Source organism: Oncorhynchus gorbuscha, linkage group LG03 (assembly GCF_021184085.1).
Source record: "Oncorhynchus gorbuscha isolate QuinsamMale2020 ecotype Even-year linkage group LG03, OgorEven_v1.0, whole genome shotgun sequence".
Classification (NCBI taxonomy): domain Eukaryota; kingdom Metazoa; phylum Chordata; class Actinopteri; order Salmoniformes; family Salmonidae; genus Oncorhynchus; species Oncorhynchus gorbuscha.
The window spans coordinates 14,809,737-14,830,480 of NC_060175.1; the positions used below are offsets into that span (position 1 = coordinate 14,809,737).

General features: G+C 43.1%; 2 protein-coding genes across 3 annotated transcripts in view; one reads left to right on the forward strand and one right to left on the reverse strand.

Moving 5' to 3' along the window:
* Positions 1–20,744, reverse strand: part of rtf2 (replication termination factor 2) — a 59,887-nt gene that overhangs the window by 14,746 nt on the left and 24,397 nt on the right. The gene's annotated exons all lie outside the window — the stretch shown is intronic.
* LOC124026273 (beta-1,3-galactosyl-O-glycosyl-glycoprotein beta-1,6-N-acetylglucosaminyltransferase 7-like) lies at positions 2,734–14,308 on the forward strand. Its single transcript, XM_046339375.1, has 4 exons — positions 2,734–3,192; positions 11,351–12,352; positions 13,086–13,181; positions 13,372–14,308. Exons 2-4 carry the CDS (start codon positions 11,386–11,388, stop codon positions 13,608–13,610), a joined length of 1,302 nt encoding a protein of 433 aa, XP_046195331.1. The 5' UTR covers positions 2,734–3,192; positions 11,351–11,385; the 3' UTR covers positions 13,611–14,308.

Genomic DNA, 20,744 nt, shown 5'->3' on the forward strand with positions numbered 1-20,744 from the left:
CAGGGACGATGTAAAGTCCATGGAGAATAAGAACACCTCCTCCCAGCTGCCCACTGCACTGAGGCTAGGAAACACTGTCACCACCGATAAATCCACTATAACTGATCATTTCAATAAGCATTTTTCTACGGCTGGCCATGCTTTCCACCTGGCTACCCCTACCCCGGTCAATAGCCCTGCACCCACCACAGCAACTCGCCCAAGCCCCCCCCCATTTCTCCTTCGAAACAAATCCAGATAGCTAATGTTCAGAAAGAGCTGCAAAATCTGAAAGCCTATAAATCAGCCGAGCTAGACAATCTGGACCCTCTCTTTCTAAAAATATCTGCCGAAATGGTTGCAACCCCAATTACTGTTCAACCTCTCTTTCGTATCGTCTGAGATTCCCAAAGATTGGAAAGCAGCCGCGGTCATACCCCTCTTCAAAGGTGGAGACACTCTAGACCCAAACTGCTACAGACCTATATCTATCCTACCCTGCCTTTCTTACTAAGGTCTTCGAAAGCCAAGTTAAAAAACAGATTCCCGACCATTTCGAATCCCACCGTACCTTCCCCGCTATGAAATCTGGTTTCAGAGCTGGTCATGGGTGCACCTCAGCCACGCTCAAGGTCCTAAATGATATCATAACTGCCATCGATAAGAGACAATACTGTGCAGCCGTATTCATCGACCTGGCCAAGGCTTTCAACTTTGTTAATCACCACATTATTATCAGCAGACTCGACAGCCTTAGCTTCTCAAATGATTGCCTCGCCTGGTTCACTAACTACTTCTCTGATTGAGTTCAGTGTGTCAAATCGGAGGGCCTGTTGTCCGGACCTCTGGCAGTCTCTATGGGGGTGCCACAGGGTTCAATTCTCGGGCTGACTCTCTTCTCTGTATACATCAATGATGCTGTGGGTGATTCTCTGATCCACCTCTACGCAGACAACACCATTCTACATACATCTGGCGCTTCTTTGTACACTGTGTTAACTAACCTCCAGACGAGCTTCAATGTCATACAACTCTCCTTCCGTGGCCTCCAACTGCTCTTAAATGCAAGTAAAACTAAATGTATGCTCTTCAACCGATCTCTGCCCGCCCGTCCAGCATCACTACTCCAGACGGTTCTGACTTAGAATATGTGGACAACTACAAATACCTAGGTGTCTGGTTAGACTGTAAACTCTCCTACCAGACTCACATTAAACATCTCCAATCCAAAATTAAATCTAGAATCAGCTTCCTATTTCACAACAAAGCCTCCTTCATTCACGCTGCCAAACATACCCTCTGGCCATACTACCTATCCTCGACTTCGGCGATGTCATTTACAAAATATCCTCCAAAATAACACTGAACCAGACATTGTAGTCTTCTGGTGACAGCGATGGGGAAGAAATTGCAATCAGTGTTGTTGTCACAGAAGTTGACCAAGTTTTGAAATCACTGCGATGCCCGGTGGAAGCAGAGTATGATGGCTAAGCAGATGGAGAAAGTTCTGGCATTTTATTGCAAATGCGGAGGGAGTCGAAAAGAGAACAAAGATGGCTGTTGTCTAAAACACCTGTCTTTCCGGATTATATCCTCATACTAAGGGCAACCATGGCATCCGTGACAGAGGGAGAAGCGTTCATCCATGTATGCGAACATAGCTAGCTAATAATGCCTGTGTACCAGTGCTGGTGTAGGTCTTGGTAAACATGTTTTCATGATTCTAACAGTTCACATATTAACTAGGCCTATATTTTTGTTTGCCCAAATGCTGCATGGACCAGTGTGGAAATGATAATAAAAGTGCAGGAATTCATTATTTTATTTAACCTTTATTTAACTATTTATTTAACTATTTATTTATTTTTATTTAACTCCCTATCATGATTTGTCCATAAAAACAAAAAACACTGACCTAAGTGGATCACTACTGAATGTTTAAATCATTAATAAAACGAGAGGTTAGACACATGCAGACTAATAACGTCACACTAAGCCAAAGGAAGACAAAAGCCAACCAGCAGGGGGGACCTATTGTGTCCTGGTGGCAGCTCAATGTGACCTCTGAACATGTGGCCCTGTTAACACAACGAGGGCTAATCTCAGTCGCTGATCAGGCAGCAAACAAACCTTGGCTGGGGCTGTCGTCGCTGCTGGCCTCCCTCTACTCAGTACTAAACAAACCACAGGCAGCATAACCACCGGAGAGGTCTCAAAAGAAAATGAAGAAACACAGACAGAGACCAATACAGAAAGAGAAACAGACAGAGGCAACGAAATGAGAAAGGCAAAGAGAAAGGCAAACAGAGGCAAGGAAATTATACTCCATGACTGCTGCACATCTGAAAATGGAAGAAAGGAGATTGGGGTGGCTTTTTAATAAATAAAAAAAATCAGAAATAGGTCAATTAAAGGAAGGGAGATGGGGTGAGAGGAAAAAGAAAGAGAAAAAAGAAAGAGAAAAAAGAAAGAGAAAAAAGAAAGAGAAAAAAGAAAGAGAGAGATGGGGTGAGAGGATGAGAGAGCGAAAGAGATAGGAGGAAGAGAAAGAAAAGGACATCAGGAGTAGTTTGAATGGGGGAGGAGACTGTTGGTTGCCGGTGCTTGTGTGTGTGTGTGTGTGTGTGTGTGTGTGTGTGTGTGTGTGTGTGTGTGTGTGTGTGTGTGTGTGTGTGTGTGTGTGTGTGTGTGTGTGTGTGTGTGTGTGTGTGTGTGTGTGTGTGTGTGTGTGTGTGTGTGTGTGTGTGTGTGTGTGTGTGTGTGTGTGTGTGTGTGTGTGTGTGTGTGTGTGTGTGTGTGTGTGTGTGTGTGTGTGTGTGTGTGTGTGTGTGTGTGCACCAAATGAGAGAGAAGCCGCCTGTTACCAGGCAGGGCCAGCCAATGTCTCAGGGGAAATGCAGAGGGAGTGCCTCAAAAACAGACGCGAGGGCAAGAAATGACAAGACGCAGACGCACACACAAAACAAAAAAACTGGGAAACACGCGGAGCACAGCGACCTTGCGAGCCACGTGCTGCCCAGAGACAACTACAACGAAAGCAGCGCGCAGCAACAGCTTCAGCTCCACCCGCCCATCGCTTGCCGACCAATGGTTCCAGCTCCCTGTGTGCACCTGGCATGACTCCCTGCTGGTTCCGGCTCGCCATGTTTTGGTCAGGGGTTTAATGTTTAAGATCTTCTTCAGCACAAGGACCCGGGCTCAACTGCAATTAAGGTAACTGGCTAGCCTTAGCCTGAGGCTCTTTCTCTGTGTGTGTGTTTCATTAACTCTTGGAGTTGATGAAAGATTGTATCTATTGAAATGGTGGTGGTTACACACATCGCCCCGATGAGCTATTAATTGCAAACACCTAAGAGTGTTTGAATATTGGGTTCATTAACTGGTGATAAAAAATAAACGTATGTCTCCATGAGAACCAGCAGTGTTTCAACTAATAATGGCAACAGGTGGTGGTAAAGTCAGCTCTTTTTGGCAATCATGACTTCCTATACTGATCTATAGTGACCTACCATATAAACTGATCTAGAATGACCTACCGAATCAACTGATCTATAGTAACACTGGATCAACTGATCTATAGTAACACTGGATCAACTGATCTATAGTAACATACGGGATTAACTGATCTATATAAACATACTGATCTATAGCAACATACTGATCTATACTGATATACTGATCTATACTGATCTATATGGATCTATAGTAACATACTGATCTATACTGATCTATTGTGACATACTGGATTAACTGATCTATAGTAGCATATTGATCTATAGTAACATACTGGATCAACTGATCTATAGTAGCATATTGATCTATTGTAACATACTGGATAAACTGATCTATAGCAACATTCTGATCTATACTGACATACTGATCTATATGGATCTATACGGATCTATAGTAACATACTGATCTATACTGATCTATTGTGACATACTGGATCAACTGATCTATAGTAACATACTGATCTATAGTAACATACTGGATAAACTGATCTATAGTAACATACTGATCTATACAGATCTATAGTAACATACTGATCTATAGTAACATACTGGATAAACTGATCTATAGTAACATACTGGATTAACTGATCTATAGTAACATACTGGATAAACTGATCTATAGTAACATACTGGATAAACTGATCTATAGTAACATACTGGATAAACTGATCTATAGTAACATACTGGATAAACTGATCTATAGTAACATACTGATCTATAGTAACATACTGGATAAACTGATCTATAGTAACATACTGGATAAACTGATCTATAGTAACATACTGGATAAACTGATCTATAGTAACACACTGGATAAACTGATCTATAGTAACACACTGGATAAACTGATCTATAGTAACACACTGGATAAACTGATCTATAGTAACATACTGGATAAACTGATCTACAGTGACATACTTATCTATACTGACATACTGATCTATAGTAACATACTGGATAAACTGATCTACAGTGACATACTTATCTATACTGACATACTGATCTATAGTAACATACTGGATAAACTGATCTACAGTGACATACTGGATCTACTGATCTACAGTGACATACATACTGATCTGATCTATAGTAACATACTGATCTATACTATGATCTGATCTATAGTAACATACTGATCTATAACATACTGATCTATAGTAACATACTGACATACTGATCTATAGTAACATACTGGATCAACTGATCTATTGTAACATACTGGATAAACTGATCTATAGCAACATTCTGATCTATACTACTGATCATACTGGATCTATAGTAACATACTGATCTATACTGATCTATTGTGACATACTGGATCAACTGATCTATAGTAACATACTGATCTATACAGATCTATAGTAACATACTGATCTATAGTAACACACTGGATCAACTGATCTATAGTAACACACTGGATCAACTGATCTATAGTAACATACTGGATAAACTGATCTATAGTAACATACTGGATAAACTGATCTATAGTAACATACTGATCTATACTGATCTATTGTGACATACTGGATCAACTGATCTATAGTAACATACTGATCTATACAGATCTATAGTAACATACTGATCTATAGTAACACACTGGATCAACTGATCTATAGTAACACATTGGATCAACTGATCTATAGTAACACACTGGATCAACTGATCTATAGTAACATACTGATCTATACAGATCTATAGTAACATACTGGATAAACTGATCTATAGTAACATACTGGATAAACTGATCTATAGTAACATACTGGATCAACTGATCTATAGTAACACACTGGATCAACTGATCTATAGTAACATACTGGATAAACTGATCTATAGTAACATACTGATCTATACAGATCTATAGTAACATACTGGATAAACTGATCTAAAGTAACATACTGGATTAACTGATCTATAGTAACACATTGGATCAACTGATCTATAGTAACATACTGATCTATACTGACATACTGATCTATAGTAACATACTGGATAAACTGATCTACAGTGACATACTGGATCTACTGATCTACAGTGACATACTGATCTATACTGACATACTGATCTATAGTAACATACTGATCTATACTGACATACTGATCTATAGTAACATACTGGATAAACTGATCTACAGTGACATACTGATCTATACTGATCTATAGTAACATCCTGGATCAACTCATCTATAGTGACATACTGGATTAACTGATCTATAGTAACATACTGGATAAACTGATCTATAGAAACATACTGATCTATAGTAACATACTGGATCAACTGATCTATAGTAACATATGGGATTAACTGATCTATAGTGACATACTGGATCAACTGATCTATAGAAACATACTGATCTATAGTAACATACTGGATTAATTGATCTATACTGATCTATAGTAACATACGGATCTATACTGATCTATAGTAACATGCTGATCCATAGTAACATACTGGATTAACTGATCTATAGTAACATACTGGATTAACTGATCTATAGTAACATACTGGATTAATTGATCTATACTGATCTATAGTGACATACTGTTTAAACGGATCTATACTGATCTACAGCAACATACTGGATGAACTATAGATCAGTTAACTGGATAAACTGCATTCTACACAATGTTTTGAGTTGTCGAAATTAAACAACTCCATTCGACGATTTAACTTCCAGTTAAAATGTTTCCTATTAACGGTTACTGCAACAATGAATCAATGGCAGTTAAAACATTTGTCATAAGCAAACAAGACAGCTACTCTACTTCACGAGTCAGTATGCTAAGACAGCTTTCTCTGTCTGTTGACGTAGTTACTGCAGAGATCAAATTTGTTTGTTCTTTTCCTAATGTCACAATGGCCTGTGTCCTTTCTGCGAGAGACCCTTGTGATCTCATTATACTCTCACACGTTTCCATAACAAGCCCAATGTCCAAATCTCTGCGACTGGTTGCCACCGATTACAGGGTTTCAGCAAGTCTCAGCTGAATACGTCTCTCTAGTGTGCTGTTAGGCGACTCTAGAGGGTGTTAAAGAGCAAAACGTCTCCTTTTTCTAGACCATTCTTATTGACTCTCGGTGAACGAAGCAAAGCAGTGTAGCTCACTTCGTAGGGAGATAATTCATCTGTTAGCAGGAGCAACTGGTAGACCGACGTGATGATTAAGCCGTGTCCACTTATTATTGAAAAATGTAAATGAATGAAGGTAACGACGGCCATGTGCTTCTATTTAGAGAAGGGATATTGTATTTAGGAGCTAGAGTGTTTCCGCTGTAGTCATTTACATATGGTGTGGCGCCACGGCAAAATCATAGCTAGATCCTCCAGAAAAAGATGTAATACGAAGAAATAAAAACACTTTGAAGATGCTAGAACAGTCAACATTTACTTTTCTTCTACAAACAAACAGGTAATGAATATAAAAATCAGACTACCCCATAGTAGAAAAGTTAATCTCGTTACAGTGCCTTCAGAAAATAAATCACACCCCTCGACATTTTCCACATTCTGTTGTGTTACAGCCTGAATTTAAAATGGATAAAATTGTGATTTTGTGACACTGGCCTACACACAATACCCCATAATGTCAAAGTGGAATTACAAAATTATACTGAACAAAAACATCAACGCAACATGTGAAGTGTTGGTCCCATGTTTCATGAGCTAAAATCAAATATCCCAGAAATGTTACACAAGCACAAAAAGCTTATTTCTCACAAATGTTGTACACAAATTTGTTTACATCCTATATAGTGAGCATTTGTCCATTGCCAAGATAATCCAGCCACCTGACAGGAGTGGAATATCAAGAAGCTGATTAAACAGCATGATCATTACACATGTGCACCTCGTGCTGGGGAGAAAAAAAAGGCCACTCTAAAATGTGCAGTTTTGTCACACAACACAATGCCACAGATGTCTGAAGTTGCAATTGGCATGCTGACTGCAGGAATGTCCACCAGAGCTGTTGCCAGAGAATTTAACTTACATTTATTTACCGGAAGCCGTTTTAAGAGAATTTGGCAGTACGTCCAACCGGCCTCACAACCACAGACTACTTGTAACCACGTCAGCCCAGGACTTCCACATTCGGCTTCTTCACCTGCGGGATCATCTGAAACCAGTCATCTGGATAGCTTATGAAACTGTGGGTTTGCACAACAAAATTTCTACACAAACTGTCAGAAACCGTCTCAGGGACGCTTCGATGGCCACTGGCATGCTGGAGAAGTGTGCTCTTCAAGGATGAATCCCGGTTTCACCTGTACCGGGCAGATGGCAGATAGCGTGTATGGTGTCGTGTGGGCAAGCGGATTGCCCAATGGTGGCGGTGGGGTTATGGTATGGGCAGGCATAAGCTACAGACCATGAATACAATTGTATTTTATCAATGGCAATTCAAATGCACAGAGATACCCTGATGAGATCCTGAGACCCATTGTCATGTTATTCATCCGCCGCCACACCTCATTTTTCAGCATGATAATGTACAGCCCCATGTATCTGTACACAATTCCCAGAAGCTGAAAATTTCCCAGTTATGTCATGGCCTGCATGCTCAATTCAGCATGTTTGGGATGATCTGGATCGATGTGTACGACAGAGTTTCCCAGTTGCCGCCAATATCCAGCAACTTTGCACAGCCATTGAAGAGGAGTGGGACAACATTCCACAGACCACAATCAACAGCCTGATCAACTCTATAGGAAGATGTGTCATGCTGCATGAGGCAAATGGTCACACAGGATACCGACTGGTTTTCTGCTCCACGTCCCTACCATTTTTCCTAAGGTATCTGGGACCAACATATGCATATCTGTATTCCCAGACATGTGAAATCCATAGATTAGGGCCTAATTTATTTATTTTAAATTCACTGATTTCCTCATATGAAACTGTAACTCTGTAAAATTGTAGAAATGTTTGCATGTTGAGTTTATTTTTGTATAGACTAAAAATGAAAAGCTGAAATGTCGGGAGTCAATAAGTATTCCATCCATTTTATGTGCTTAACAAGTCACATAATCAGTTGCATGTACTCACTATGTGCAATAATAGTGTTTAACATCATTTTTTTTATGACTACCTCATCTCTGTACCCCACAAAAATAATTATCTGTAAGGTCTCTCAGTCGAGCAGTGAATTTAAAATACAACCACAAAGACCATAAAGACGATGGAGGTTTTTTGAATGCCTCGCATTGAAGATCCCCCCCCCATTGGTAGACAAAAAAATTAAATAAAAGAAGTAGACATTGAATATCCCTTTAAGCATGGTGAAGTTATTAATTATACTTTGAATGGTTTATTAACACACCCAGTCACTACAAAGATACAGGCGTCCTTCCTAACTCAGTTGCCTCAAGAGGAAGGAAACCGTTCAACGATTTCACCATGAGGCCAATGGTGACTTTAAAACAGTTACAGAGTTGAATGGCTGTGATAGGAGAAAACTGATGATGGATCAACAACATTGTAGTTACTCCACAATACTAACCTAAATTCCGGGGTGAAAAGAAGGAAGCCTGTATAGACTACAAATACTCCAAAACATGCATCCTGTTTGCAATAAGGCACTAATGTAAAACAGCAAAAAAATGTGGCAATGACATTCACTTTATGTCCTGAATAAAAAGCATTATGTTTGGGACATATCCAACAACACGTCACTGAGTACCACTCTTCATATTTTCAAGCATGGTGGTGGCTGCATCATGGTATGGGTATGCTTGTCATCGGCCATGACTAGGGAGTATTTTTTTTAATATAAAAAATAATTGGAATAGAAGCAAGCACACAGGCAAAATCCTAGAGGAAAACCTGGTTCAGTCTGCTTTCCAACAGACACTGGGAGACAAATTCACCTTTCAGCAGGACAATAACGAAAAACACAAGGCCAAATAAACACAACATTCCTAAGTGGTACAGTTTTGACTTAAATTGACTTGAAAATCTATGGCAAGACTTGAAAATGGCTGTCTAGCAATGATCAACAACCAACTTGACAGAGCTTTAAGTTTTTTAAAGAATAATGTGCAAATATTGTACAATCCAGGTGTGCAGAGACTTACCCAGAAAGACTCATAGCTGTAGTCGCTGCCAAGGTGATTCTAACATATATTAAAACTCAGGGGTGTGAATACTTATGTAAAATAGACATCTGTATTTAATTTTCATTTAACATGCAAAAATGTTTTAAAACATTTTCACTTTTTCATTATGGGATATTGTGTGTAGATGGGTGAAAAGAAAAATATATTTAATCCATTTTGATTTCAGGCTGTAACACAACAAAATGTGGACTAAGTAAAGAGGTATGGATACTTTCTGGAAGGCACTGTACCTAGTTGGCTTTTTGTTGTGTGTTCTATACAATATAAATATTCCTCTACAGGTGCATTCATGTGCCATAGGGAGGGAAACATGCATTCTGACAAGCAGTCAATGTACAAGTTTTGCAATCACGGGGAAAACAGCAGTTCTGATGGCCATTGTTAAAAATCGGAGGGATCCTAGTTTTCCATTCCTACTTTATTTATTTCTCAACTCCTAAATATGCAGAGCCATGGTTAAGCATGTTACAGCTCCACAATTTGCTATGAGTGCATAGTGGAGAGTGGGGCTAGAGGTAACAAGGCTCAATTACAGGGTAACTTGGTGTAAACCACCACCCCACCAAAAAATATGTTTATCTGAGAAGTAGAGTTACCCCGGGTAACAGTTTACCAAGTTACCCTAAAAGGTAGTGCTACATTACATTCACTGTGTTTATGTATGTTTTTTGGGACATAAAATTAATCAATAGGATGCTATCTAGTTAAAAGATCACATTTGGTATCTAGAAAATGATTCGCCAAATAGGGTACAGTGGGTAAATGCAGATAGGCAACCCCATGCTTTAGCCTATTTATTTATTGCCAAAATACTGCATCAGTTGGGCAACAGGTGATAATGCTCATTGCTAAAAGCATACCTGATAATATGGAACATGCATAGGCTATATGCATGCTCCAATATGTTAAAAATAATTTAAACAAATAATTTAGCCAATATGGTGTCAACATAATTTAAACAAAAATCATTTTTGGACTAGAATGTCCTTTTAAAAAGTCACCAGAACTGAGCTTCTCAGTCCTTCTTCATACATATGATTTTTTTCATGTTTTATTTAACTAGGGGGAAAAAAACTATTTTGCAATGTAGACCTGACCAAGAAAGCAGCAGCAGAGTCCATACAACATTAAAACATTTGACATACAATACAAACAGCACAACACGTCATTAAGAGTGGATTAGGCCTACAGGAAACACGTACACACCTCCTCAACAGAAGGAGCACATCTATGTGAAACGTAGTTTGCAGACTGTTCCATGCCTCTGTTGCACAAAAGGAAAAGGCAATATTGCCTCACTTGGTAACGGCCCTGGGGACCTGAGAAGCAATTACCTAGTAGACCGCGTCTGTTAACTGCTAGTGGTAAAGGAGAGCAAGCTACCTGTACTGCTTAGTGTTTCATTCCTTCAACTTCCTGAGCCGGGTTCCTAAGTCCATCTAGCTGCACTGGCTATGTATTTTCTCTCTAAACACTTGTTTCATGAGTCTGAATCTGTTATTATCGGACTACTACGAGCTCCATAGAAAGCTGCTCTTTCCAGCTGTATGCTGGATCGTTAAACACCTCTAGAAAGAACCCCAACTAAGCAGCACCAAGGAAACAAAACAGAGTCTCAGATTGTAAAACATTGTCACGGATAATTTTGGTTCTTCTGTATGGAAGGGTCAGATTCTTAGAGACTTTTACTGTCTCGAGTCGGGCTTTGTTGTTTCAAAGCACAGCCTAACCTTGGTCTTTTGTTGCAGGTGGTTGCGTGGTGTCCGTCCGGTGCTGGACTATTATGCTCCAGCTGGAAGGCACCAAGTGCAGTTTCCTGTTCTGCCTGGGAATCTGCATGTTCATCTGCTCTGTGATCTACCTGAGTACCAAGGCCCCTACAGATCCCCAGGCTCAGCACGGGCCCTTGGGCTGCAGGCCCTTCTCCCAGTACTGCCAAGCCTTCCTCCCCAGCACTGATGGCTCTCCAGCATGGCAACGCCACGACTGCCAGGTAGAGAGCTATCTTCTGGCTATGGGGGGTGTAGGTGGGGACCTGGACTGCTCCCGCCTGGTGAGGGAGCTCCACTTCATCACCAGCCCGCTGAGTCGCGAGGAGGAAGACTACCCTATAGCCTTCATCCTCACCGTCCACAAGGAGCTGGAGCTGCTTGTGCGCCTGCTGAGGGCCATCTACGCACCCCAGAATGTCTACTGTATCCATGTGGACGTCAAGGCTCCGCAGGAGTACAGTGCAGCTGTGGATAGCCTGGTGGGCTGCTTCCCCAACGTGTTCCTGGTCAGCCGCAGCGAGATGGTGACCTACGCCGGCTACTCGCGGCTACAGGCTGACATCAACTGTATGAGGGACCTGGTGGCATCTCCGGTGCCCTGGAGGAAGGTGGTCAACCTGTGCGGCCAGGACTTCCCCGTCAAAAGCAACCTGGAGCTGGTGCGCTACATGCAGAGCAAGAAGTGGAGGGACAGGAACATGACCCCGGGCATCAAGCAGCCGGCATCCATGAGGCACCGGACTCAGCTGAGGTACAGGGAGATCAGGGGCTTCCTTGTGGCCCCCAAGCGAGGAGCACCAAAGAAGGGTGCTCCACCCCATGGGGTGCAGATTTACTTTGGAACAGCCTACTACGCGCTAACGAGGACCTTTGTGGAGTTTGTACTGAGAAGTCAGGTGTCCAGGGACTTGCTGGAGTGGTCCAAAGACACATTCAGCCCAGATGAGCACTACTGGGTGACACTCAATCACATCAAAGGTAAAGGCCAGGCTTTAGAACCGCTCATAAAAAGCAACTTTGTAATACAGTGGCCAATAGAAGTTCATATCCACAACACCATTGGTACTGAGCTTATGGCAATATATAGGGACATTTAGAACCGTTACATCCGTGAGGAAAACAGATGAAACTTCCACAACCCTAGACCTTTCCATATGCTACACACAACCTTTCCAATTTGAAATGCATTCCAAAAGCAAACACCTAGGAGACGAAAAAGCTATGCAAAGTCAATAAATCCTGGCAGCCCAGTACCTGTGAGTTCATGTAATTTCATGAAAGGCAAACAAATTTATTTGGGATGTTCACTGTTCAAAGATGACTTTTAGCCTTTATAAAGCTTGAAACTTAAAGGAATGGGTTCAACATCCCCACATTGTTTCCAAGTACAGTAGGCCAGCCTAGCTGAATCAATTTTAAAGCCATTTTTACATAAGCAGTTGTCAAAGTGCTTTACAGATGCTCAGCCTAAATCCCCAAAGAGCAAGTAATGCAGATGCACAGTGGCTAGGAAAAACTCCCTAAAAGGACTGAAGATTAAGTTTGGGGGAATTAATTCATACTGTAGGCTCCGATTTATTTGCAGCTTGCTTTATCTACAGTATATGAGTATATCAGTGTCCCATGAATCATTGATGACAATCAAAAGGCTTTGAATAATGAAATATGAGAATGAGATTTAATCTGTTTTGGATCGGTTATCTGCTCCTAGAAGCGCCAGGAAGTCATGTAGACGGAGGTTGGAGCGGCGAGATCCGGGCAATAAAATGGAGGGACCAAGAGGGGATGGAACACAATGGATGCAAAGGTACCACAACTCCTGATCCCAGTCATTGTCAGTTTACAGTCTTGACCTCACTTGTCTAGGGCATGTTTTTCTCTTTGGTTCCAGATTAGATTAGCCTTCTGATTAGGAGGTAAACAGTTTACACAACAGCAGTTGACACTGATCTGATCTGATCATGATGCCCTTTCTGCTGCTGCTCGTTTTTCCGCAGGTCGTTATGTCAGGGACATCTGCATCTACGGTCTGGAGGATTTGCAGTGGATCATCAACAGAAACAGCATGTTTGCCAACAAGTTTGAGAGCAAGACCTTCCCAGATGCTTTGGACTGCCTGGAGCAGTGGCACAGGGAAAAGGTCCTGCAGCAAGCCACGGTTCCCATTCAGTCATGGTGGCAACTTGCCACGCAAGGCAACAAAACCGGTCTTTTCAACGCCACAGTGGGACTTTGACGAGTCCGTGGGGTTTCTCCTGACCGGAATGTACATCTCCAATAGACTTGTTGGTTAATGAATCGCTTTAGAGGGCTGTACTAAAGTGTGCTGCTAGGGTGTGCTGCTTGCAAGCCCAAATCTTGAAAATGTCACTGCATGGATACGTAATTAAAAGCTGAATTCCTCTCCAATCGTAGGAAACCGAATGCGAGGTGACCAGACAAGACTTGTTATTGACATATCTCGGTTGTCCTGAAATGCTTTTTGATTTAAAAAAAATGTAAAACTTGGTGTATCACTAAAGCCACATGTCTGAATAGTTTCTGCATATATTATGACAACATTGTGAACATTTTGTTAGTTTTTTCGGCTGTTTGAGCACACAACATTTTTTATTGAGTCAAATCAAAGGACAGTAGCCGAAGTCTACGCCCATTTGTCAGTGATTGGTCTACAGTACTACTCCTACTAGGAGCGGGAATAGGGCTGGGCGATATGGACAAAATATCATATTACAATGTTTTTGACGGTATTTTTTTCTATATATGCTTTATGAGTAGTTCTAGGATGGCTTCAGTGGTGGTTCTCTCTATTTTTTATTATTATTATTATTTAATTTTACCTTTATTTAACCAGGCAAGTCAGTTAAGAACATATTCTTATTTTCAATGACGGCCTGGGAACAGTGGGTTAACTGCCTGTTCAGGGGCAGAACGACAGATTTGTACCTTGTCAGCTCGGGGGTTTGAACTCACAACCTTCCGGTTACTAGTCCAACGCTCTAACCACTAGGCTACGCTGCCGTGTATACCACGTATCAAACTCATTCCATGGCGGGCCAAGTGTCTGTTGGTTTTTGCCTCCCTTTTATTTGATTGATGAATTGAAATACTGTTATAGAAGGTCAAGTAAAAACTCAAAACCGGTCCGTGCATCAATACTGTATATAGTAAAATAGGGTATACCGCCCAGCCCTACGTGAGAAGTATGGACTGAATTCTTCAATCACGTGTTTGTTGTCATTCAACGAGAGAGGACTAGTTTTCATGCACATTTTTTCTCTTGAGAAATACTGCACCAAACATCTTAGATGTAAAATTGCATAACTAAAACAACCTCTGCAAAAATGTCAACATTTATTACAGATTTCTTGATTAATCTGACATTCATTTGGGATATTTTGAGGAAGTGTACTGGCTATGTTGTTGCTAGGGTGGCTCAAGAGGGACAAATATTCATTTTTGTAATATTGCCACTGTTTCTAGACGAGTTCTGCTTGGAGCAAACCAAACCTCGAACTACGTATAATGACGCCTTAAGGGGCACATTGGTTGAGAGGATGACGCAACCATAATCAGTAAGGAATTCATAAGTCCCCCCCGCTGCGCCACACAAGGCCCTTCAGAGACATGTGGTGCACTTTGACAACACACCCAAATAGGCCTCTGTACCAAAGGGATTCAGTAAACTTTACAGGCGAGACCAATACACAACTCTCTGAACATGGTGGCTTGGATGTGTGGCAACAACTTGAAAATGTATTGTCATTTAAAAAACGGAAAGAAAATATGTTTTTTGTTACACTGGATTACATGTTAAGAGCAATCTATTTAAAGTAAGCTATTATATTTGTCCTGCTTAAAAAGCTCCCTGTGTCTGTTGGAAAGCAGACTGAATCAAGTTTTCCTCTAGGATTTTGCCTGTCTCTATTCTGTTTATCCCCCCCAAGAACCTCCCTAGTCCTTGCCAAGCATACCCATAACATGATGCAGCCACCAACATTGAAAATGTGAAGCGTGGTACACAGTGATGTGTTGTGTTGGATTTGCCCCAAACATTGTATTAAGGACATAAATGTTATTTTCTTTGCCACATTTTTTGCAGTTTTATTTGAGTGCCTGATTGTAAACAAGATGCATATTTTTGAATATTTTTTTTATTCTGTATAGTCTTACTTCTTTTCACTCTGTCATTTCAGTTAGTATTGTGGAGTAACTACGTTGTTGATCCGTCCTCAGTTCTCTCCTTTCACAGCCATTAAACCACGTTAATGTTACCATTGGCCTCATGGTTTCCTTCCTTTCCGGCAACATCTCTGGCAAAGCCTGTAACGTTGTAGTGACTGTGTATATCGACACACCATCCAAAGTGTAATTGATAACTTCACCATGCTCAAAAGGGATATTCAATGTCTGATTTTCTTCATTTTTTACAAATCTACCAATAGGTGCCCTCCCTTATCTTTGTGGTTGACTCCGGTGTTTGAAATTCACTGCTCGACTTTGGGACATTATAGATAATTGTATGTGTGGTGGTACGGAGATGAGGTAGTCATTCAACATATCATGTTAAACACTATGGCACAGAGAGTGAGTCCATTTAACTTATGTGACTTGTAAAAAAAAAAAATCCCCCTTAACATTTTTAGGCTTGCCATAAGAAAGGGGTTGAATACGTATTGACTCGACATTTGTTTTTGATTTTGTATTAATATGTAACAATTTCTAAAAACATAATTCCACTTTTAAATTATGAGGTACTACGTGTAGGCCAGCGACAGCACTGTGTGTAAAGCTGTCATCAAGGTGAAGGGTGGCTACTTTGAAGAATATCAAATATAAAATATCTGGATTTGTTGAATACTTTTTTTTGTTACTACATGATTCCATGTGTGTTATTCCATAGTTTTGATATCTTCACTATTACTCTACATTTGCACCACCAATTGAAGAGAACAGGTTCCAACAATTGGAAATTCAGAAGAGGCTGTTATGGTATTCAACTTCCACTTTGACATCAAGCCATTTTCAAAATGTTGTAAACACAATTGATTTAACATATGATATTATCAAGGGCTTTGTTTATGGAAATCGTACAGCATACATTTTTTTTTAACCCAAAACTAGTTTGTTTTGAAGTGTAGCTATTCATGGAAATTCCTAAATGCTTTGAATACATTAAACATTGGAGTCAGAGAGGTAACCTGTTGTGTTGCTCCCTCTGCCTATACCACAGCAGCATCTGTTTCCTATCATCTGGCAGCTTCCTCATATAGCCTGGCTTAGCCTCCGCTCAGCTGGCAGGAGGCATCATGGGAATAATGACAGGCACAGATCTGGGGGTTATCTGGTTTCCATGACACCGAGGGGGCTCAGCATTAAAGCACCGCTAGCGTGGTGGACGGCTAGGAGGTGGTTGTTCCTGTCGTACGTTCACAGCACATAGATTTTCAGAGGCCATCTGTTGTTTCTCAATAGGACTCCCTGTGTACTGTGTGTCCTATTTCTCTTATCACATTGTTACCGTAAATAGAACATGTCATCAATAAAAGGCGAGAACACAGTGGGGCAAGCATGGCGGATGGAGTGGTGGAAGGGGCAAGCATGGCGGATGGAGTGGTGGAAGGGGCAAGCATGGCGGATGGAGTGGTGGAAGGGGCAAGCATGGCGGATGGAGTGGTGGAAGGGGCAAGCATGGCGGATGGAGTGGTGGATGGGGCAAGCATGGCGGATGGAGTGGAGGAAGGGGCAAGCATGGCGGATGGAGTGGTGGAAGGGGCAAGCATGGCGGATGGAGTGGTGGAAGGGGCAAGCATGGCGGATGGAGTGGTGGATGGGGCAAGCATGGCGGATGGAGTGGTGGATGGGGCAAGCATGGCGGATGGAGTGGTGGATGGGGCAAGCATGGCGGATGGAGTGGTGGATGGGGCAAGCATGACGGATGGAGTGGTGGATGGGGCAAGCATGACGGATGGAGTGGTGGAAGGGGCAAGCATGACGGATGGAGTGGTGGAAGGGGCAAGCATGGCGGATGGAGTTTTGGAAGGGGCAAGCATGGCGGATGGAGTGGTGGATGGGGCAAGCATGGCGGATGGAGTGGAGGAAGGGGCAAGCATGGCGGATGGAGTGGAGGAAGGGGCAAGCATGGCGGATGGAGTGGTGGAAGGGGCAAGCATGGCGGATGGAGTGGTGGATGGGGCAAGCATGGCGGATGGAGTGGTGGATGGGGCAAGCATGGCGGATGGAGTGGTGGATGGGGCAAGCATGGCGGACGGAGTGGTGGAAGGGGCAAGCATGGCGGATGGGGCAAACTTCCGGTTGGAGCGAGTGGTCGCATCTGCACTTCGCTCCCGTGGGTAGTATAACTTTTTCATTATATTTCATTATAGCACAACGGTTTGATTTGTCTAATCTTAGCAATTTCTTCTCAGCTAGCTACATAGCCGTCTTTGTATCAAAGATAATTGCGTAATTATCGTATTTCGCCGTCCTAACGTAGTCTTCACTAGCCAGCTAGCTAACGTCCACTGATTAGCTGCACTGGGAAAACTATTACACTCAACTGAACGACTTGATTAGTGTAGTGTTAGCTAGCTACATAGCTGTCTTTGCTGTCTTCGTATCATCGTATCCAAGATAATTGTGTTGTTTAGGTTTAGAGTGTGTAGTCTTAGAGTGATTATCTTAATTTACCGAGGTTAGCTAGCCAGCTATTTGTCGTCCTTAACGTAGGAGACTCTGCTAGCTAGCCAACGCTAGCCAACGTCTTCTGAATAGAACTCAACAACCCGGTCGCATTCACAGGTAGTATCACATTTTCACTTCATTTCATTACAGTACAACGGTTTGATTTGTTTGATCGTAGCTAGCTACATAGCTAGCTACATAGCCGTCTTTGTATCAAAGATAATTGTGTAGTCTAGAGCGATTTTCTAGGTTCGCTAGCCAGCTATTGTCGTTCTTTTAACGCAACGTAACGTAAACAACACTGCTAGCTAGCCAGCTAGCCCCCGAATAGCAACACTGCAGAAACTATTACACTCAACGGAACGACTTGATTAGTGTAGTGTCAACAACGCACCCACTGCCAGCTGGCCTACTTCAGCAGTACTGTATCATTTTAATCATTTTAGTCAATAAGATTCTTGCTACGTAGCTTAACTTTCTGAACATTCGAGACGTGTAGTCCACTTGTCATTCCAATCTCCTTTGCATTAGCGTAGCCTCTTCTGTAGCCTGTCAACTATGTGTCTGTTTGTCCCTGTTCTCTCCTCTCTGCACAGACCATACAAACGCTCCACACTGCGTGGCCGCGGCCACCCTACTCTGGTGGTCCCAGCGCGCACGACCCACGTGGAGTTCCAGGTCTCCGGTAGCCTCTGGAACTGCCAATCTGCGGTCAACAAGGCAGAGTTCATCTCAGCCTATGCCTCCCTCCAGTCCCTCGACTTCTTGGCACTGACGGAAACATGGATCACCACAGACAACACTGCTACTCCTACTGCTCTCTCTTCGTCCGCCCACGTGTTCTCGCACACCCCGAGAGCTTCTGGTCAGCGGGGTGGTGGCACCGGGATCCTCATCTCTCCCAAGTGGTCATTCTCTCTTTCTCCCCTTACCCATCTGTCTATCGCCTCCTTTGAATTCCATGCTGTCACAGTTACTAGCCCTTTCAAGCTTAACATCCTTATCATTTATCGCCCTCCAGGTTCCTCGGAGAGTTCATCAATGATCTTGATGCCTTGATAAGCTCCTTTCCTGAGGACGGCTCACCTCTCACAGTTCTGGGCGACTTTAACCTCCCCACGTCTACCTTTGACTCTTTCCTCTCTGCCTCCTTCTTTCCACTCCTCTCCTCTTTTGACCTCACCCTCTCACCTTCCCCCCTACTCACAAGGCAGGCAATACGCTCGACCTCATCTTTACTAGATGCTGTTCTTCCACTAACCTCATTGCAACTCCCCTCCAAGTCTCCGACCACTACCTTGTATCCTTTTCCCTCTCACTCTCATCCAACACCTCCCACACTGCCCCTACTCGGATGGCATCGCGCCGTCCCAACCTTCGCTCTCTCCCCCCGCTACTCTCTCCTCTTCCATCCTATCATCTCTTCCCTCCGCTCAAACCTTCTCCCACCTATCTCCTGATTCTGCCTCCTCAACCCTCCTCTCCTCCCTCTCTGCATCCCTTGACTCTCTATGTCCCCTATCCTCCAGGCCGGCTCGGTCCTCCCCTCCCCGCTCCGTGGCTCGATGACTCATTGCGAGCTCACAGAACAGGGCTCCGGGCAGCCGAGCGGAAATGGAGGAAAACTCGCCTCCCTGCGGACCTGGCATCCTTTCACTCCCTCCTCTCTACATTTTCCTCCTCTGTCTCTGCTGCTAAAGCCACTTTCTACCACACTAAATTCCAAGCATCTGCCTCTAACCCTAGGAAGCTCTTTGCCACCTTCTCCTCCCTCCTGAATCCTCCTCCCCCTCCCCCTCCTCCCTCTCTGCAGATGACTTCGTCAACCATTTTGAAAAGAAGGTCGACGACATCCGATCCTCGTTTGCTAAGTCAAATGACACCGCTGGTTCTGCTCACACTGCCCTACCCTGTGCTCTGACCTCTTTCTCCCCTCTCTCTCCAGATGAAATCTCGCGTCTTGTGACGGCCGGCCGCCCAACAACCTGCCCGCTTGACCCTATCCCCTCCTCTCTTCTCCAGACCATTTCCGGAGACCTTCTCCCTTACCTCACCTCGCTCATCAACTCATCCCTGACCGCTGGCTACGTCCCTTCCGTCTTCAAGAGAGCGAGAGTTGCACCCCTTCTGAAAAAACCTACACTCGATCCCTCCGATGTCAACAATTACAGACCAGTATCCCTTCTTTCTTTTCTCTCCAAAACTCTTGAACGTGCCGTCCTTGGCCAGCTCTCCCGCTATCTCTCTCTGAATGACCTTCTTGATCCAAATCAGTCAGGTTTCAAGACTAGTCATTCAACTGAGACTGCTCTCCTCTGTATCACGGAGGCGCTCCGCACTGCTAAAGCTAACTCTCTCTCCTCTGCTCTCATCCTTCTAGATCTATCGGCTGCCTTCGATACTGTGAACCATCAGATCCTCCTCTCCACCCTCTCCGAGTTGGGCATCTCCGGCGCGGCCCACGCTTGGATTGCGTCCTACCTGACAGGTCGCTCCTACCAGGTGGCGTGGCGAGAATCTGTCTCCTCACCACGCGCTCTCACCACTGGTGTCCCCAGGGCTCTGTTCTTGGCCCTCTCCTATTCTCGCTATACACCAAGTCACTTGGCTCTGTCATAACCTCACATGGTCTCTCTTATCATTGCTATGCAGACGACACACAATTAATCTTCTCCTTTCCCCCTTC

Excerpts from the sequence above, each read along its gene's own strand:
- LOC124026273 (XM_046339375.1), top strand. The coding sequence starts at position 11,386 with ATGCTCCAGCTGGAAGGCACCAAGTGCAGTTTCCTGTTCTGCCTGGGA. Across the intron at positions 12,353-13,085 it reads GACACTCAATCACATCAAAG|AAGCGCCAGGAAGTCATGTA; the intron begins GTAAAGGCCAGG and ends ATCTGCTCCTAG. Across the intron at positions 13,182-13,371 it reads GGAACACAATGGATGCAAAG|GTCGTTATGTCAGGGACATC; the intron begins GTACCACAACTC and ends GTTTTTCCGCAG.